The sequence below is a fragment of the Marmota monax genome, unplaced genomic scaffold (genome assembly GCF_021218885.2).
Source record: "Marmota monax isolate L192 unplaced genomic scaffold, Marmota_monax_Labrador192_F-V1.1 WCK01_AAM20220418_F8-fsc00019, whole genome shotgun sequence".
Classification (NCBI taxonomy): domain Eukaryota; kingdom Metazoa; phylum Chordata; class Mammalia; order Rodentia; family Sciuridae; genus Marmota; species Marmota monax.
In genome coordinates this window covers 23,497,133-23,510,343 of record NW_026695242.1, presented here as the reverse complement: position 1 = coordinate 23,510,343, position 13,211 = coordinate 23,497,133, and the positions used below count along the sequence as shown (strand labels likewise).

The 13,211-nt window shown below is 30.6% G+C and overlaps 1 protein-coding gene across 3 annotated transcripts in view; it reads right to left on the bottom strand.

Moving 5' to 3' along the window:
- Pcdh15 (protocadherin related 15) overlaps positions 1–13,211 on the bottom strand; it is a 1,685,700-nt gene that overhangs the window by 59,262 nt on the left and 1,613,227 nt on the right. For all 3 annotated transcript variants that reach the window (XM_058578029.1, XM_058578030.1, XM_058578028.1), the window contains one exon: positions 597–812. In XM_058578029.1, the coding sequence (XP_058434012.1) occupies positions 597–812 (216 nt within the window). The remainder of the gene's footprint in view (positions 1–596; positions 813–13,211) is intronic.

Sequence of the window (13,211 nt, the reverse complement as noted above, 5' to 3'; positions counted from 1 at the left end):
ATTATAATTTTTATTAGATTTATCATAGAAAAGTCCAAATAGTCCACACTTCCAACTCAGTAGCAATTGCACAGGATATATGAATTAGTTTTAAATATATTCAATAAAAACTAATATCAAACTATTCTTGGAAATGATCTACCACTGTACTTGTGCACAGACCAAGAGAAAGTCAGAACAACAATATTACTGATTACAAATTGCTACAAAACATTTTTTGTTGTTTTTCTAAATTACAAAAGGCTAGATGTTAAAAATGTGGATGAAAATTAATGATATTTATGTTTTAGAAACCTGTTTTAAATTATTCCTAAAAATGTTCTGAGCTGAAAATACAATCTCCTGAATAGTATTGCATACAATTTATTTCTTTATTTCTTTTTTGGTGTCAGGGATTGAATCCAGGAGCACTTAATCACTGAGCCACCTTTCCCAATCATTTTTATATCTTATTTTGAGATAAGGTCCCAGTTGCCTAGGGCCTTGCTAAATTGCTGAGATCATCCTGGCTCACCCTCCTAAATTCATGGGATTAAAGGAATGCACCACTTGCCCAGCTGTGTGTAATTTATACATCTGAAGTTTTCTCTACTTACAAGTACATCAGCTTTTCCACTCAGTCCCTTCCCATAGTTGTCAGTTGCAATAACTTGAAATTTGAAGTAAGATCTTCTCATATTATGGAAGAGCATAGCAGTCTTGATGAGTCCTGTGTATGTTTCCACCACAAACCCTTCTTTTCCCTCTTTAATTGGTGGTATTATGAGTCTGTATGCCATAGCACTATAATTACCAGTATCTTTATCAGTAGCCTAGGAGAGAGGAAAAAATAAGATTATAAATTGACAAGAAAAACTAATCTTTACTGAAGAGACTATTTCTGTTTTTAAGGTTGTTGTAATAATACAATAAAGTTGTCCTAAAATTCTTTTTTTTTCTGAATATCATAATGTGTATTTATGTACTTTGCATCCATGGTGTTGAATGGTTATTATGAGAATGATTACTGAAATGTGAATACAAAGTACATAGACAATGGAGGAAGAAATAAGTTAATTTTTAACTGATATGCCTGATAAGTTCAACTCTGAGTTGTGATTCATAATTTGCTGAAAGGTGGGACTGGCTGGTTACCTGAAGATTGTCTTCATGTATTGGGAATACTATATGAGTTTTTAAAAATCTAGCATAGAGCCAGAAGGGGATCAACTTAAAAGACTGCACAAAATATTAAAACGACAGAAAGGTAAATCAAAGTTAGAGTTTTTAACAAATAAATTGGAATGTATAAAATGATCTCAATGAATTAATGCTATAACCATAAATACAAAAGGTACTACTAATCCAATTTCTTTCTTAATCATTTTGTATCCTGATTTACCAGGTTTTGTTATTGGTGGCAGGTGACTTAAAAAAATCTATTTAAGTTTCTTATCATTTATAATTTAAAAGGATTTTAATCATTTGCTTAGATTTTTTTCTATTTCTTTAAAAATATAGCTGTGACCATAATATATAAGGTTGGTTCTGAGGCTTCTAATTAATGAAAATTTTTCAGAATGTCATTTTCAAAGTTATTTAAAAGTGAAATGTTTGAAAAAATTGTGGCTAGGAGAGTCTTCAAAAACTTACATAAGACTATATATAAAATACTCATGATACTAGATATGTAAGTTGTGTGTTTTCACTTATAATCATCATTATCTTCTATTGTATAGCTAGTCTTATTTTTATTAATTCTATTATTATTAAATATCATAATCTGAACAAGGTACTGCTTTAATTATATAAATTAGTGTTGACCAAATGAACTCTGGTAAATAGAAATGTTCTAAATCTACCCCATGACAGTAGATACTAGCAATGTATGACTACTGCATTCTTGAAATGAGCCTAAGTGGCTAAGCAACTGAAAGTTTAATTTGATATAATTTATATAAATTTCAATAGCCAAGGAATATATAATAAGTGGTAATGTTGGGATATGAATAATGAAAAATAATAATAATAATTGCAAATAATAGCAAAAGTTCATTAAAATACAGCATGAGTTTGACTTAACTTTCAAATTTTGTACACACACATATTTGGATCATTTAAAATATTTCAGCATTTAAAATATTTCAGGATAATCCTATTTACCTGTTAGACAAGATAACAAACTAAGAAACTCAAATATTTCATTCCGTATCAAATATCTTATGAATTTTCTAGAGAGTTAATATTCTCAGCTTTAGAAGAGGGCTCAGACTTATCTCTTTGTGTTCTGTGTGGTTTGCATCATAGCAGAGTTATTTTGGCCTTGCAATAATGGTTATTAGATTACTAATCAGTTCACCTTCTCACTTAAAGGGAACAAAAAAGAGCATAGAGGAAAAAATTACTAGTTTTTCTTTTTATGCTTTGACCTATAAGTTCTTTTTGTTTTCAGTTTAACTATATAATAAGAAATAAAATCATATTCCCAACTAAAATTAAAGTCTGATTCTAAATCAAGTCGTCCAAGACATTTCCTATACTAATGAGCTAATTTATTACTAATGCCAAAGCAGCTAAAAATTTAGTGGAATATTAACCTTTTAACTTCTGATTAACATAGGAATTATCCCTAGAGCAAACTACTGATAATGTAAATTTTGAGGTATAAAAACATGCCAAAAATTGTGCAAGTCGTGAGTGTACAGCTCAATAGAATTTTACAAAATATGCATCTGTCCAGCATCTGCATCAGGAGATTGAACATCACCAATGTTCAGTATGTGCTCTGAACCATTCCAGGCCCATCTACCTCTCTTTGGTAAACTGCAAGTCTTTCCCTGGGTCATTGACTAGTTATGCATATTTTTAAAATTTGTATTAATGGAACCATAGAATATGCTCTGTTTTATGTTCAAATTCTTTTTTTTTATTTTGTGAGATTCTAAGACATTTTATTTTAAAATAAATGCTGCATAACAATGAAATCACATTTAGAAAAGAAAAGATGGTCACCATAAAATCATAGTGATTGTTTGGCACATTAGGCTACTATATACAGTTCCTACTGATTAACTTCCAGTTTCAATAAACAGATTCACTTTGATAATATCCCTAATTCATTAAATTTTGATAACTATACTATAGCCATATTTCATCTTAAAGGATTAAAGTGCTTTTTATAACATGCCTTTCTGAAAAAATAATCACTTAATGTAAAAGTTTAGATGCAGAATTAGTCATTTTAGTTCAGAAATATCTAGGAATTTTTAAAATAACTTTTCATGGTATATTTGGAGCAATTAGTAAAAAATGAGACAAAATTTTCAAAATCATATTTATTAAACTTTTTAAGTATATATATATATATATATATATATATATATATATACACATACATATATATATATCTGCACTATATAGTGCAGCAATAACCTCACTTTAAGTTCTATTTCTTTAAATGGGCATGATACTGTAATATCCATGATTTACTTCCTGAAGATAATTGTTGAGAATAACTGCCAGGATCATTAGCATTTCTCCCTTCTCTTTCAAGTTTACATATTTAAATACCATTTAGGAAGAGTAAATCATGGAAATTTCAATGCATGCTGTTCTTATGAGCATTTCAGGGCATTTTCAAGTTTGAGTCAACTCAAATTATAATAAATACATGATTTAGGAGATCAACATCTAACTCTGATAGGCGTGTATAAATTATAATTATAAAAAGTTAACAACAAGATATTCTTTTCATGAAGTAATGACAAGATGTATGTTAAATACACAATGATCCACATCAAAAATATCAATAAAAAAATTTAGAACACAATTTTAAATTTGGGTTAGGATGTAAAACCTCAGTGAGAGTTTTAGTGTGTATTGTATCAATGTACTTCCTACTTCAATTAATTTTAAATTAATTTTGTTTGTTTACTTTTGTATTGTGTTTTGGAGTGACATGGGCTCCAAAGTCATATGTAACTTTGAAACAGTTTCTAGTTTCCTTATCTATAAAATGTAAAGAATAATGCTCAAGAAATAACATTTTAATATGTGTGTATCTTTGTTCTCTATTTATCTCTTTCTCTCTCTACATATATAGTATATATGGAGTTATATCCAAATAAAGTATTACTAATAATATAAATTTTGATCATATTAGCCAAAAGATTTAATATTTTTCCACATCATGATGTTTTCCCATGAATAAAGAAATTTAACACTCAACCATTTTAGATTTATTTATGTAGACATATAATCATAAGATTTTTAACTCCCTTAACCACATAACATACTAATCATTTGTTACTTAGAGAGCTTAAAGTCTATACAGTTTTTTTATAATCTTATTTTTTTCTTTTCCAGCTCTCCTTTATTGTTTCTATATCACTTTTGAATCAAAATTGCAAAACCTCTTCCTCAAATAAAATCCAAACATTTATCTAAAATGTACACTCTCCAACCTTGTTATTGAATAAGTGTATTGGTATCTAGCTCTCAGTTTCTCCCTTCCACTTTCAATTCTTATTTCTTTAATAACCTTAGTGTTCATATAGATAACACATCTAGCAAATCATCTTCAAATCTGAGGTATCCTTTCAATTTCATAGTAATTGTGATCTTGTGCCTCATGCTGAAATTGTTTGTAGGGAAATATGCCATCTCTGGACACTTAAACACCAAGTTATAAATTTGTAACCCCACAAATTCCACAATCATGTTCAATTCAGCCTTCTTTATTGTCACTACATTTTCAGTCCCACATCTTTGCATCCATTGCATGAGAGTTCATGAAGTTCCTTTCTACTCCATCCTAGAAGTTACAGCTGGTTAAACAGTTATCATAATTTTATCCTTCCACAAAACCAGGACCTTTCTTCTCTTAGATCAATCTTATATCAATTTATTTTTGGTTACTGAAGAGTGAAAATATTAAATAACCAGGCAGACTACTAGTGTTGCTATAGGCTCCAAAAAATCTGAAGTCAACTGTGCCTTTCTTCTATTTAGAAAATCTTTGCTATATCTATAGGTGGTAACTCTCCCTCCCGCCCCCACCCAATCCTAAAATTCACTCTTTTCTTTTTTTGGTACTGGTTTGAACCCAGGGACACTTTACTGAGTCACATCCCAGCCCCTTTTATTAATTTTTTTTTTTCATACAAGATCCTGCTGAGTTGATGAGACTGGCCTTACTTGCAATCTTCCTGCCACAGGCTCTGTAGTCACTGTGATTACAGGGTTGCACCAGGACAGTTGGCCCTTTTCTTTAATTTTTCTTTCAGTCACCTTTGGAGATGAGGAAGTTCTAATTTACATAAAAATTGAGGATATTAAGTGTGAAATTTCTTGAATTCTTATCATTTAACTAAAAAACCCTACATCTGTACTTACTCCCACTGCTTTCTTCAAATCCCAAAGAAAGAGCTGACACTCCTCTCCTGCTAAAGGCACTTAGGCCTTGATCTGACTCACTCCTAACATGTGATGCTCTATTTATCTTTGTCCTTTTAACATTTTACTCAGAAGACTATAAAAACACATGATGCCTTTTCTCATTAAAACAAAATGAAACTACTCTACCCTTTTCTGATGATATCCCTACAACTTTCATATCTATTTTTCACTGTTCAGTTTCTCAGAAAATCTCTCTACAATCACTATCTCCAATTCCTTTACTCAATGATCTTTTTTTTTTTTTTTTTTTAAAAAAAAAGCAGCCAGACCTCTGCCTCTCCCCACTACTGAAGGCAGTGCTTGAATCTGGCTCAGTCTCAGATCAACCAGTTTTGTGCTATTTTACAGTATGTGTATAACATTGCCGCTGCTGTTTCTGCTAACATTTATTAAAAATTTAATTTGCCAAGTATCATGTAAAAACTGTACATGCATTATATCATTATCTATTGCATCCTTTCCTTTGAGTAGGTTCTATTGTAACTATTTTACAGGTGGAAGCACAGAAAGATTAGTAAATTGCTCATAATCACCCAAATGGCTTATAGCTTCCTTGGGTAGGTCTCACTGTAAACTACCACATTTGTCAGACTAAATACCAAGAATAAAAGTTCAGTGAAAATAGTATCAAATGCTTAATAAACTATTCTAAGAATTCTTCCTAGATTAAATAAGGAGATGATAAGAAAACAGCAAATATGCAGATCAAAAACCAAGTGCTATAGATTGAATGCTTATGTTCCCCCAAAATTCATATGTTGGATTCTCATCCCAATATGATAATGTAAAAGAGGTCTACTGTGTGCTTTGAATATAGCCCTTGCTGCTCTGCTACTGCAATTTATTTTATAAATGGACATGTTTCTTTCTCTTCATCTCTCTTGACTCCTTCCTAATCTTTTCCCCTCCCTAATCTCAGGGGAAACATAATTACCTTTCTTCCCCATCCTAAACCAAGTTATCTGTCCTTGAGTACACACCCACCAAAGGAACAAAGTAATCCAGTCTTTGGGGATGGTACCAGAATATCTCAGAAATGACTTCAAATTAACAACTGAATACAATGCCAACAGAGAACACATGGAATGTAGCCTTTGAATCACCTCTTTAAAAGCCTCCTGTTCCTGCTGATGGGCAGAATCATAGCTTCTGGAAAAGGAGGCCCCTATGTTTCTCCTTTGCCAGAAAGCAATAAACTTTCTTTTTCCTTCTTCTCAAAACTGTGTCCTTGTTATTAGATTGGATCGAGCTTTTACCAACAATGTTGTTTAGTGGTTGGCTCTTTTGGAGGTGCTTAGGATATGAGCGAAGAGCTCACATGAATGGTATTAGTGGAGTTTAATCACCCATAGAGTTTCTTACCTACTTTTCCATGCAATGACAAAGCAGAAAGACAACCCTATGAACCAGGAAGGCAGCTCTCACCAGGCACTGAATCTGTTGATGTCTTAATCTTAAACTTCCTTACCTCTTAAGTCATGAGAAATTAATTAATATGTTAAATTAATATGTTATATTAGCCACATAGCCTATGATATTCTGATATGACAGCCAGCATGTACAAATGAATGAAGGAATACAGTAATCTTAATATTGATGGTGGCTTTTACTTACTTGATTGTTTTTTTATGAATTGGATGAACTAGAAGTTGATGAACTAGAACTAGTCTTGAAGAGGACCAAGATGTAATACTGGAAATAAATCAAATAAGATGCACTACCCAGAAAACTAAATTCATCTTTTCCTAACTACTGCTGCTATCATCACCAAACGATTGCAAAGATAGTGGTCTGGCTGAAATTGTCACATTGTGTACAATGAGAACAAAATTTCCTTGAGATTTCATTATATGAGTCTAAAGCGTTTAATCACAATAATGAATTTGCCTAACCCAAGAAAAAAATCATAATATTCTGAGTTTTGAAGTCCAAAGTTTCTGTGTACTATCTACTTTAGTCAGCTTTTTTGTTGCTCTGAAGAAAAAAAACCTAAGAATAACTATTTTCGAGGAAGAAAAGTTCATTTGGGGCTCATGATTTCAGAGTCTTTAGTCCATAGATAGCCAATTCCATTGCTCTGGGCCAGAGATGAGTTAGAACATCATGGCAGAAGAGTGTGGTGGAAGAAAGTGCATCAGGACATGGCTATCAATAAGCAGAGAGAAAGACTGCCCTTACCAAGGACGAAATATATACCCTGAAGGCATGCCTCCATTAACTTATCTCCTCTAGATATATCCTATGTGCCTTTTGTTAGGACTCAGTTAATCCCTACTAGAGGATTAATGCATTGATTAAGTTAAGGCTCTCATAACCCAATCATCTCACCTCTAAACTTTCTTGCACTGTCTCACACATGAGCTTTTTGGGGATGGCTCATAACTAAATGATAGCATTACCTGAATGAATGAACAAACCACATTCAGAATTTAAGAAAAATGATCTTTGAATGACAATAGCCCAGGCACTGATAGTAAACGTACTTTAAAAATAAACATGTAGACATAGAGTATGAAGTAAATAAATTAAATATGTTTCAGTAAATTTAATAACCATCTTAAAAACACGAATAAATAATGGAAATAGTTGAGAAGCTAGAAGTGTCTTTTAGAAATTAAAAATAATATATTTTGAGTTAAAAATTCATAAATTGGGATTATTAGCAGATTAGGAAGATCTGACTAAGGAATTAGTGAACTGAAACATAGAACAAAGAAATTATCCAGAGCCCCCAAAATGAAAACTCATTTAAAGTATTTTAGATATGGAATTGAAGTGAGCAAGTTTGGCAAACATCTGATCTTAATGTCAAAAATAGAGAGAAGAAAACAAACAGAATTTTCCAGGACTAGATTAAAAACAGCTATCTACAGATTTAAGAATGTAATAACCTTCAGGTAGGGCAAACAACTCACACCAGAAACCATATAACATATAGAAAATATAGAACCTCATATACCACACCCAAACCCCAAAGTGAAGTTTCCAAGGGTTTTAGAAGTAGATTGATAGGTTGACTTTTCCACAGCAACATTTAAGGAAGATGATATGAAAAAATATATATATCTTCAACCTTCAGAGGGAAAATAACTATAAATTTAAAATTCTAATGAAAATTACTTTAAAGAACAAGGGTAAAATGAACACATTTTCACACATTTTTTAAAGAGTTTGCTATGAAAATATACACATGGAAAGGTCTCAATTGTTTATCTGAAATGAAAGGAATGTGATTCTAGATGGAAGAGTTAAGATTTAGAAAAAAATTGTAAAAGCAAAGGAAGTGGTATATCTGTGTAAAAATGGTCACTATAGTACAATAATTATACTATTGTGTGTGGTCAAAAAATAAAATATTCAAATGCAATAATGGGTTAATGGAACAGTGAGTAACTAGAGTTGAATGTTCTAACACTCTTAAAGATACTCAGGATAACAGGGACATCAATATTATTAGGTACAACATTTATGTTAATATTTCTAGGTACCCCTTATTTACTGGGAATAGAGTGTAAAGTCTTGAAACATACAAGGGAAACATGGAGTAAGAAAAAAATTAATGCAAAATAATATTTTAAAGAGGAGAGAAAAAGAGATATAGGACAAATGATAAAAGAAAATCAAAATAAAATGATAGGGCATAAGATCTACTTATTATGTCTATATTTACAAAAAATGTATCAATCCTCCCGTTAACGACTAGGTTAATCATACTAGATAGTATATACTCTACAGTAAAATACTATCCCTAAGAAAGAAAAGATATTAGATATATATAAAGCAAAATTCATTTATATTTTTATTTAGGGTTAATTAATTTTCAGAAAAAATTTTACCTCTTTGACTCTCAGAGAGAAAATAAAAATGTTACCTATAATGTCATCAGTGAATAAACTTAGGCATGAATAGAGCAAACAGCCATATTTTTTAAAAAATATTATGGACCATTATGAATATAACCACATTGCTTTATTAAAATTGGGGAAAATTTATAGAGATAGTCTAATAAAAGCATAAATAAATAAATATAATAAATCTTTTCTATCATTTTTTTAGATAGTGATAAAGGAGCAATTAACAAGCTTGGCTAAATTCATGCTTAAAAATTAAAACTGACTCATCAGGGAAACCAGATGAATCAAATTTACTAAAGAATCAATGCCATTTTATTTATTATATCAGTTTCTTTATAATAAAATAATTAATACTGGGCTCATTAATATCTGGGAGAGGTGACCCCAGAATATTTGATTCACTGACTTTTATGAGTTCCTCCTGGTTAATAAAATCAGGAAAGTTATGTCTAGGGTTGTTTAAAAAGAATAAAAACCAAAAATGAATATTATAATTATATGTGCTGTAATTATATTTTTAAGTGAAAACATATATACAGGCAACCACTTATGAGTTGCTAAGAACTCATCTGGAAATTTTAATGCATACAGGTGCCCAACATTAAGAGGAAATCACCGAATAATTGCCTCTATCATATAGAGGAGTAGGTGAGACCATTAATTTTTTAACAGCCTAAGTAACTGTTCTCCTCTGTTGCCTAAATGAATACTACGGATGCAGAAATATTAGTGAAATAATTAGTGATGTCCTAAGAACTTCCAAATCCATTAAAACCCAATAATGCTAACGTTAGCTTCTCAATTAGACCCATTTTTAACAGCACTGAAGTTTCACTTTTCTTCAGATAGAATGAAAATGTTTTAGAATGTAGGGGCAAAAGTGTTCAGACCTCAGACTTCCACCAACTAATGTCTGTACATCAAGCTGCGTTTGCAAGGAGCAAAAAGAAAAGAGCTCTTTGGCTTCTAAGAGCTACTTTAGCTTTACACTCATTTTTTGAAATCACAAAGATACTTTCATTTTAAAGCCTTTAATGATAATATGCCTAGTCTATGAAAAAATATGAGTAAGGAAATATCAAGTAGATTTATCTATTTATAAAGTTACTCAAGATTTCTGCTAAAACAAAAGAAGAGATGAAATAAAATAAAAAACTCCAGAGTTTGATTTTGCTTAAGAATGTCAGGAAGGTTACCCCCCACGCAATATTTATACTTCTTAATTTCAGTATATCCATTTACAATTTGTAGAGTTAAGTAAAAGTCTAGTATAATTCTGAGGTATTCGAAAAAGTAAAATACGAGTCAGAGTAGAAACAAAGGTATGTACAATTTGAATTACAGATTCTTACAGGGCTATTTATTTATGGAGTTTATCAAAATTTAAACAGTGATGCCAAAAATCACAGAACAACATGTGTTTGAAGATTAAAAAAACTGAGCTAAAGAAAAGCAAAATGTTTGTTTTTTTAAAAAAATATATGCATACTGCAATATTCTATATTATATAGGCAGTGGCAGTCTAAAATAGGCAAGACCTGCATTTATATAATAATGGAGACATTTTAAAGTTTTCCTTTCCTTCCTTGTACAGTATTTTGGAAAATAAATATTAGCTAATTAATTATGTTTTTTGTTTTCTTCATTATAGCTAATATGAAGACTAATTGTAAATTCCTCCAAGATGCTTTCCAGTGTACACTAAAATCTCTTGTTCTAATTTTCAGTCATATCAAAATATAAATTGTGCTGCATTCAATGGATGTATTAACAAAAGAAATCACACTTTGAGCCCTCTGTGAGAGAGGAGACTAGTTTGAATGTAAATTTTGAATTACAAAATGTCTATTTTTATTGAAAGCTTTGTCTTTCAACTCTGTAGGCAAACTGTACTATTTGCCATAAATTCATAGTTATACATCCATCTTTTGGCATTCAAAGCAAGTTAAATAATATTTTCATTATTATCAATTCTCTGCTTCATAGTTACATTAAGTTCAATCAATGTAAACCAAATTCAGTTTCTCCTCTATCCTGCAATGTCCTCTTCTGTCTACCATAATTGCTCCTCTTTCTATATTTTCTTTACCTAGGAAGAGGATCACCCTCTCAGGATGGAACTGAACTAAAAATTTCAGCATTCTCTTCATCTGTTTAATCTCACCTCATCAGCAAACTTTCAGCCTTCTAACTCTACAATATCTCTCACTTCTATTAACTTTCTACCAAGTTTACACTGCCCAATTCTAGCTCTTCTTGTGTTTCACTAGCAATAGCTTAAAAAATTGAGAGCTCCAATCTTCTAGAAAATTAATGCTAAGACAATCTCAGGCCAGTTTACTATTTCAAATTCTTGCCCTACATTTACTGTATACATATTTCTCCAAAACTACATGATTTATTATACTTTTTCTAACAATCTATTTTCTTTTAAATTTCCAATCCTTGAACACACAGTTTCTTCTACTGTTGAATCTTCTATAAATTTTATAATGAAATATCCCTTGTGTACTAGGCCAAAAGATGTTTGCTCCTGGATATAATATGGAGTAAACACACACACACACATACACACAAAGAAAATATATACAGTGTTGAATAAAGCAATCAAACCTCAGCTCAAATAACCACTTGAAGGTTTCACTGAAGGCTGCCCCCACTTTCATGTTTCAAGTGGTATTTTTTTTTGTACATAATTCTTACTACAACATTTTCCATAACATTTTAAAATTATGTATTTATTATATATCAAATTTTTTTTCTTTTCATGTTTTTGACTCTAGTATTTTGTCCAGTAAATCGTTAAATATTAATTGACTTAAATGTCTATAGATGAAAATCAAAGTGCTTTAAATATTAATATTGAAATTTGACAGATGTGTGCTCATTTCTATGAATTAATAGTCATACAAATTTGGGCAAATAACTCTCCAGGGCTTATTTCCTAATCTGTAAAATGGGGAAATATTGCAAGCAGAATCAATCAGGTAGCAGTGTGCACTCAGATGTTATAATGCTGAAATAAGTCATCTCAATTAAGATTGGTTATTGTGTTTACTATGGCATTGATATCTCCATGAAGACTTTATTTCCGGTCACCTAGTATACATTGAAAAACACAAGCCACTATTTAGTTTGGGCAGTTGGCTGCAAATTTTTGGACAGTAAAAGTTTCTGCTTCATTTTTGTATCTCATCAGTCTCACTGGTTAGAAGATTTCAAACAAAAGGTAATTAGGAAATGATTATTGAATGTATAAATAAGCTAATAAGAAAGTATATTTATTAATGTAGTCTTAATGAATGACATATTATTTAGCAGCAGTAAAGCAAAAGTACCTACATAGGAAAACTTTATTGTGCTACTAATTGCAATATGATGCTGATTTATCAGGCATCAAATTTCTAATTTTGAAAAGTTTTATCAAGAAACTTCTGTAATATTTAGAAATGCAAATCAAATAAATGTTTTGTTTGTACATATAATACATACTTCACAGTTAATAGTACACATTTTAAAATAGATATCATAGATATAACCCAAGAGCCCAGAACTCACAATACACAAGGATTACTTTAGTATATTAAACAATATAATCATTTGACTTAAGGATAAAATTATTTAATATTTTAAGAACAAAAAATTTGTTAAGCAAGCTTGAAACTGTGTTTTTTTTTATTTTAATTATTCCTAATTTTTTTGTTTTGCATTTTTTCTATCACCAGTTTTCTTGACTGATAGGAAAAGCTATTTAAAATTTAAAATTTAAATTTAAAGTAGACTACCTGATATGTTTCAGAAATAAAGATATCTTTTGTTTATTTTTTTTTAATTTTTATTGTTGGTTGTTCAAAACATTACATAGTTCTTGATATATCATATTTCACACTTTGATTCAAGTGGGTTATGAACTCCCATTTT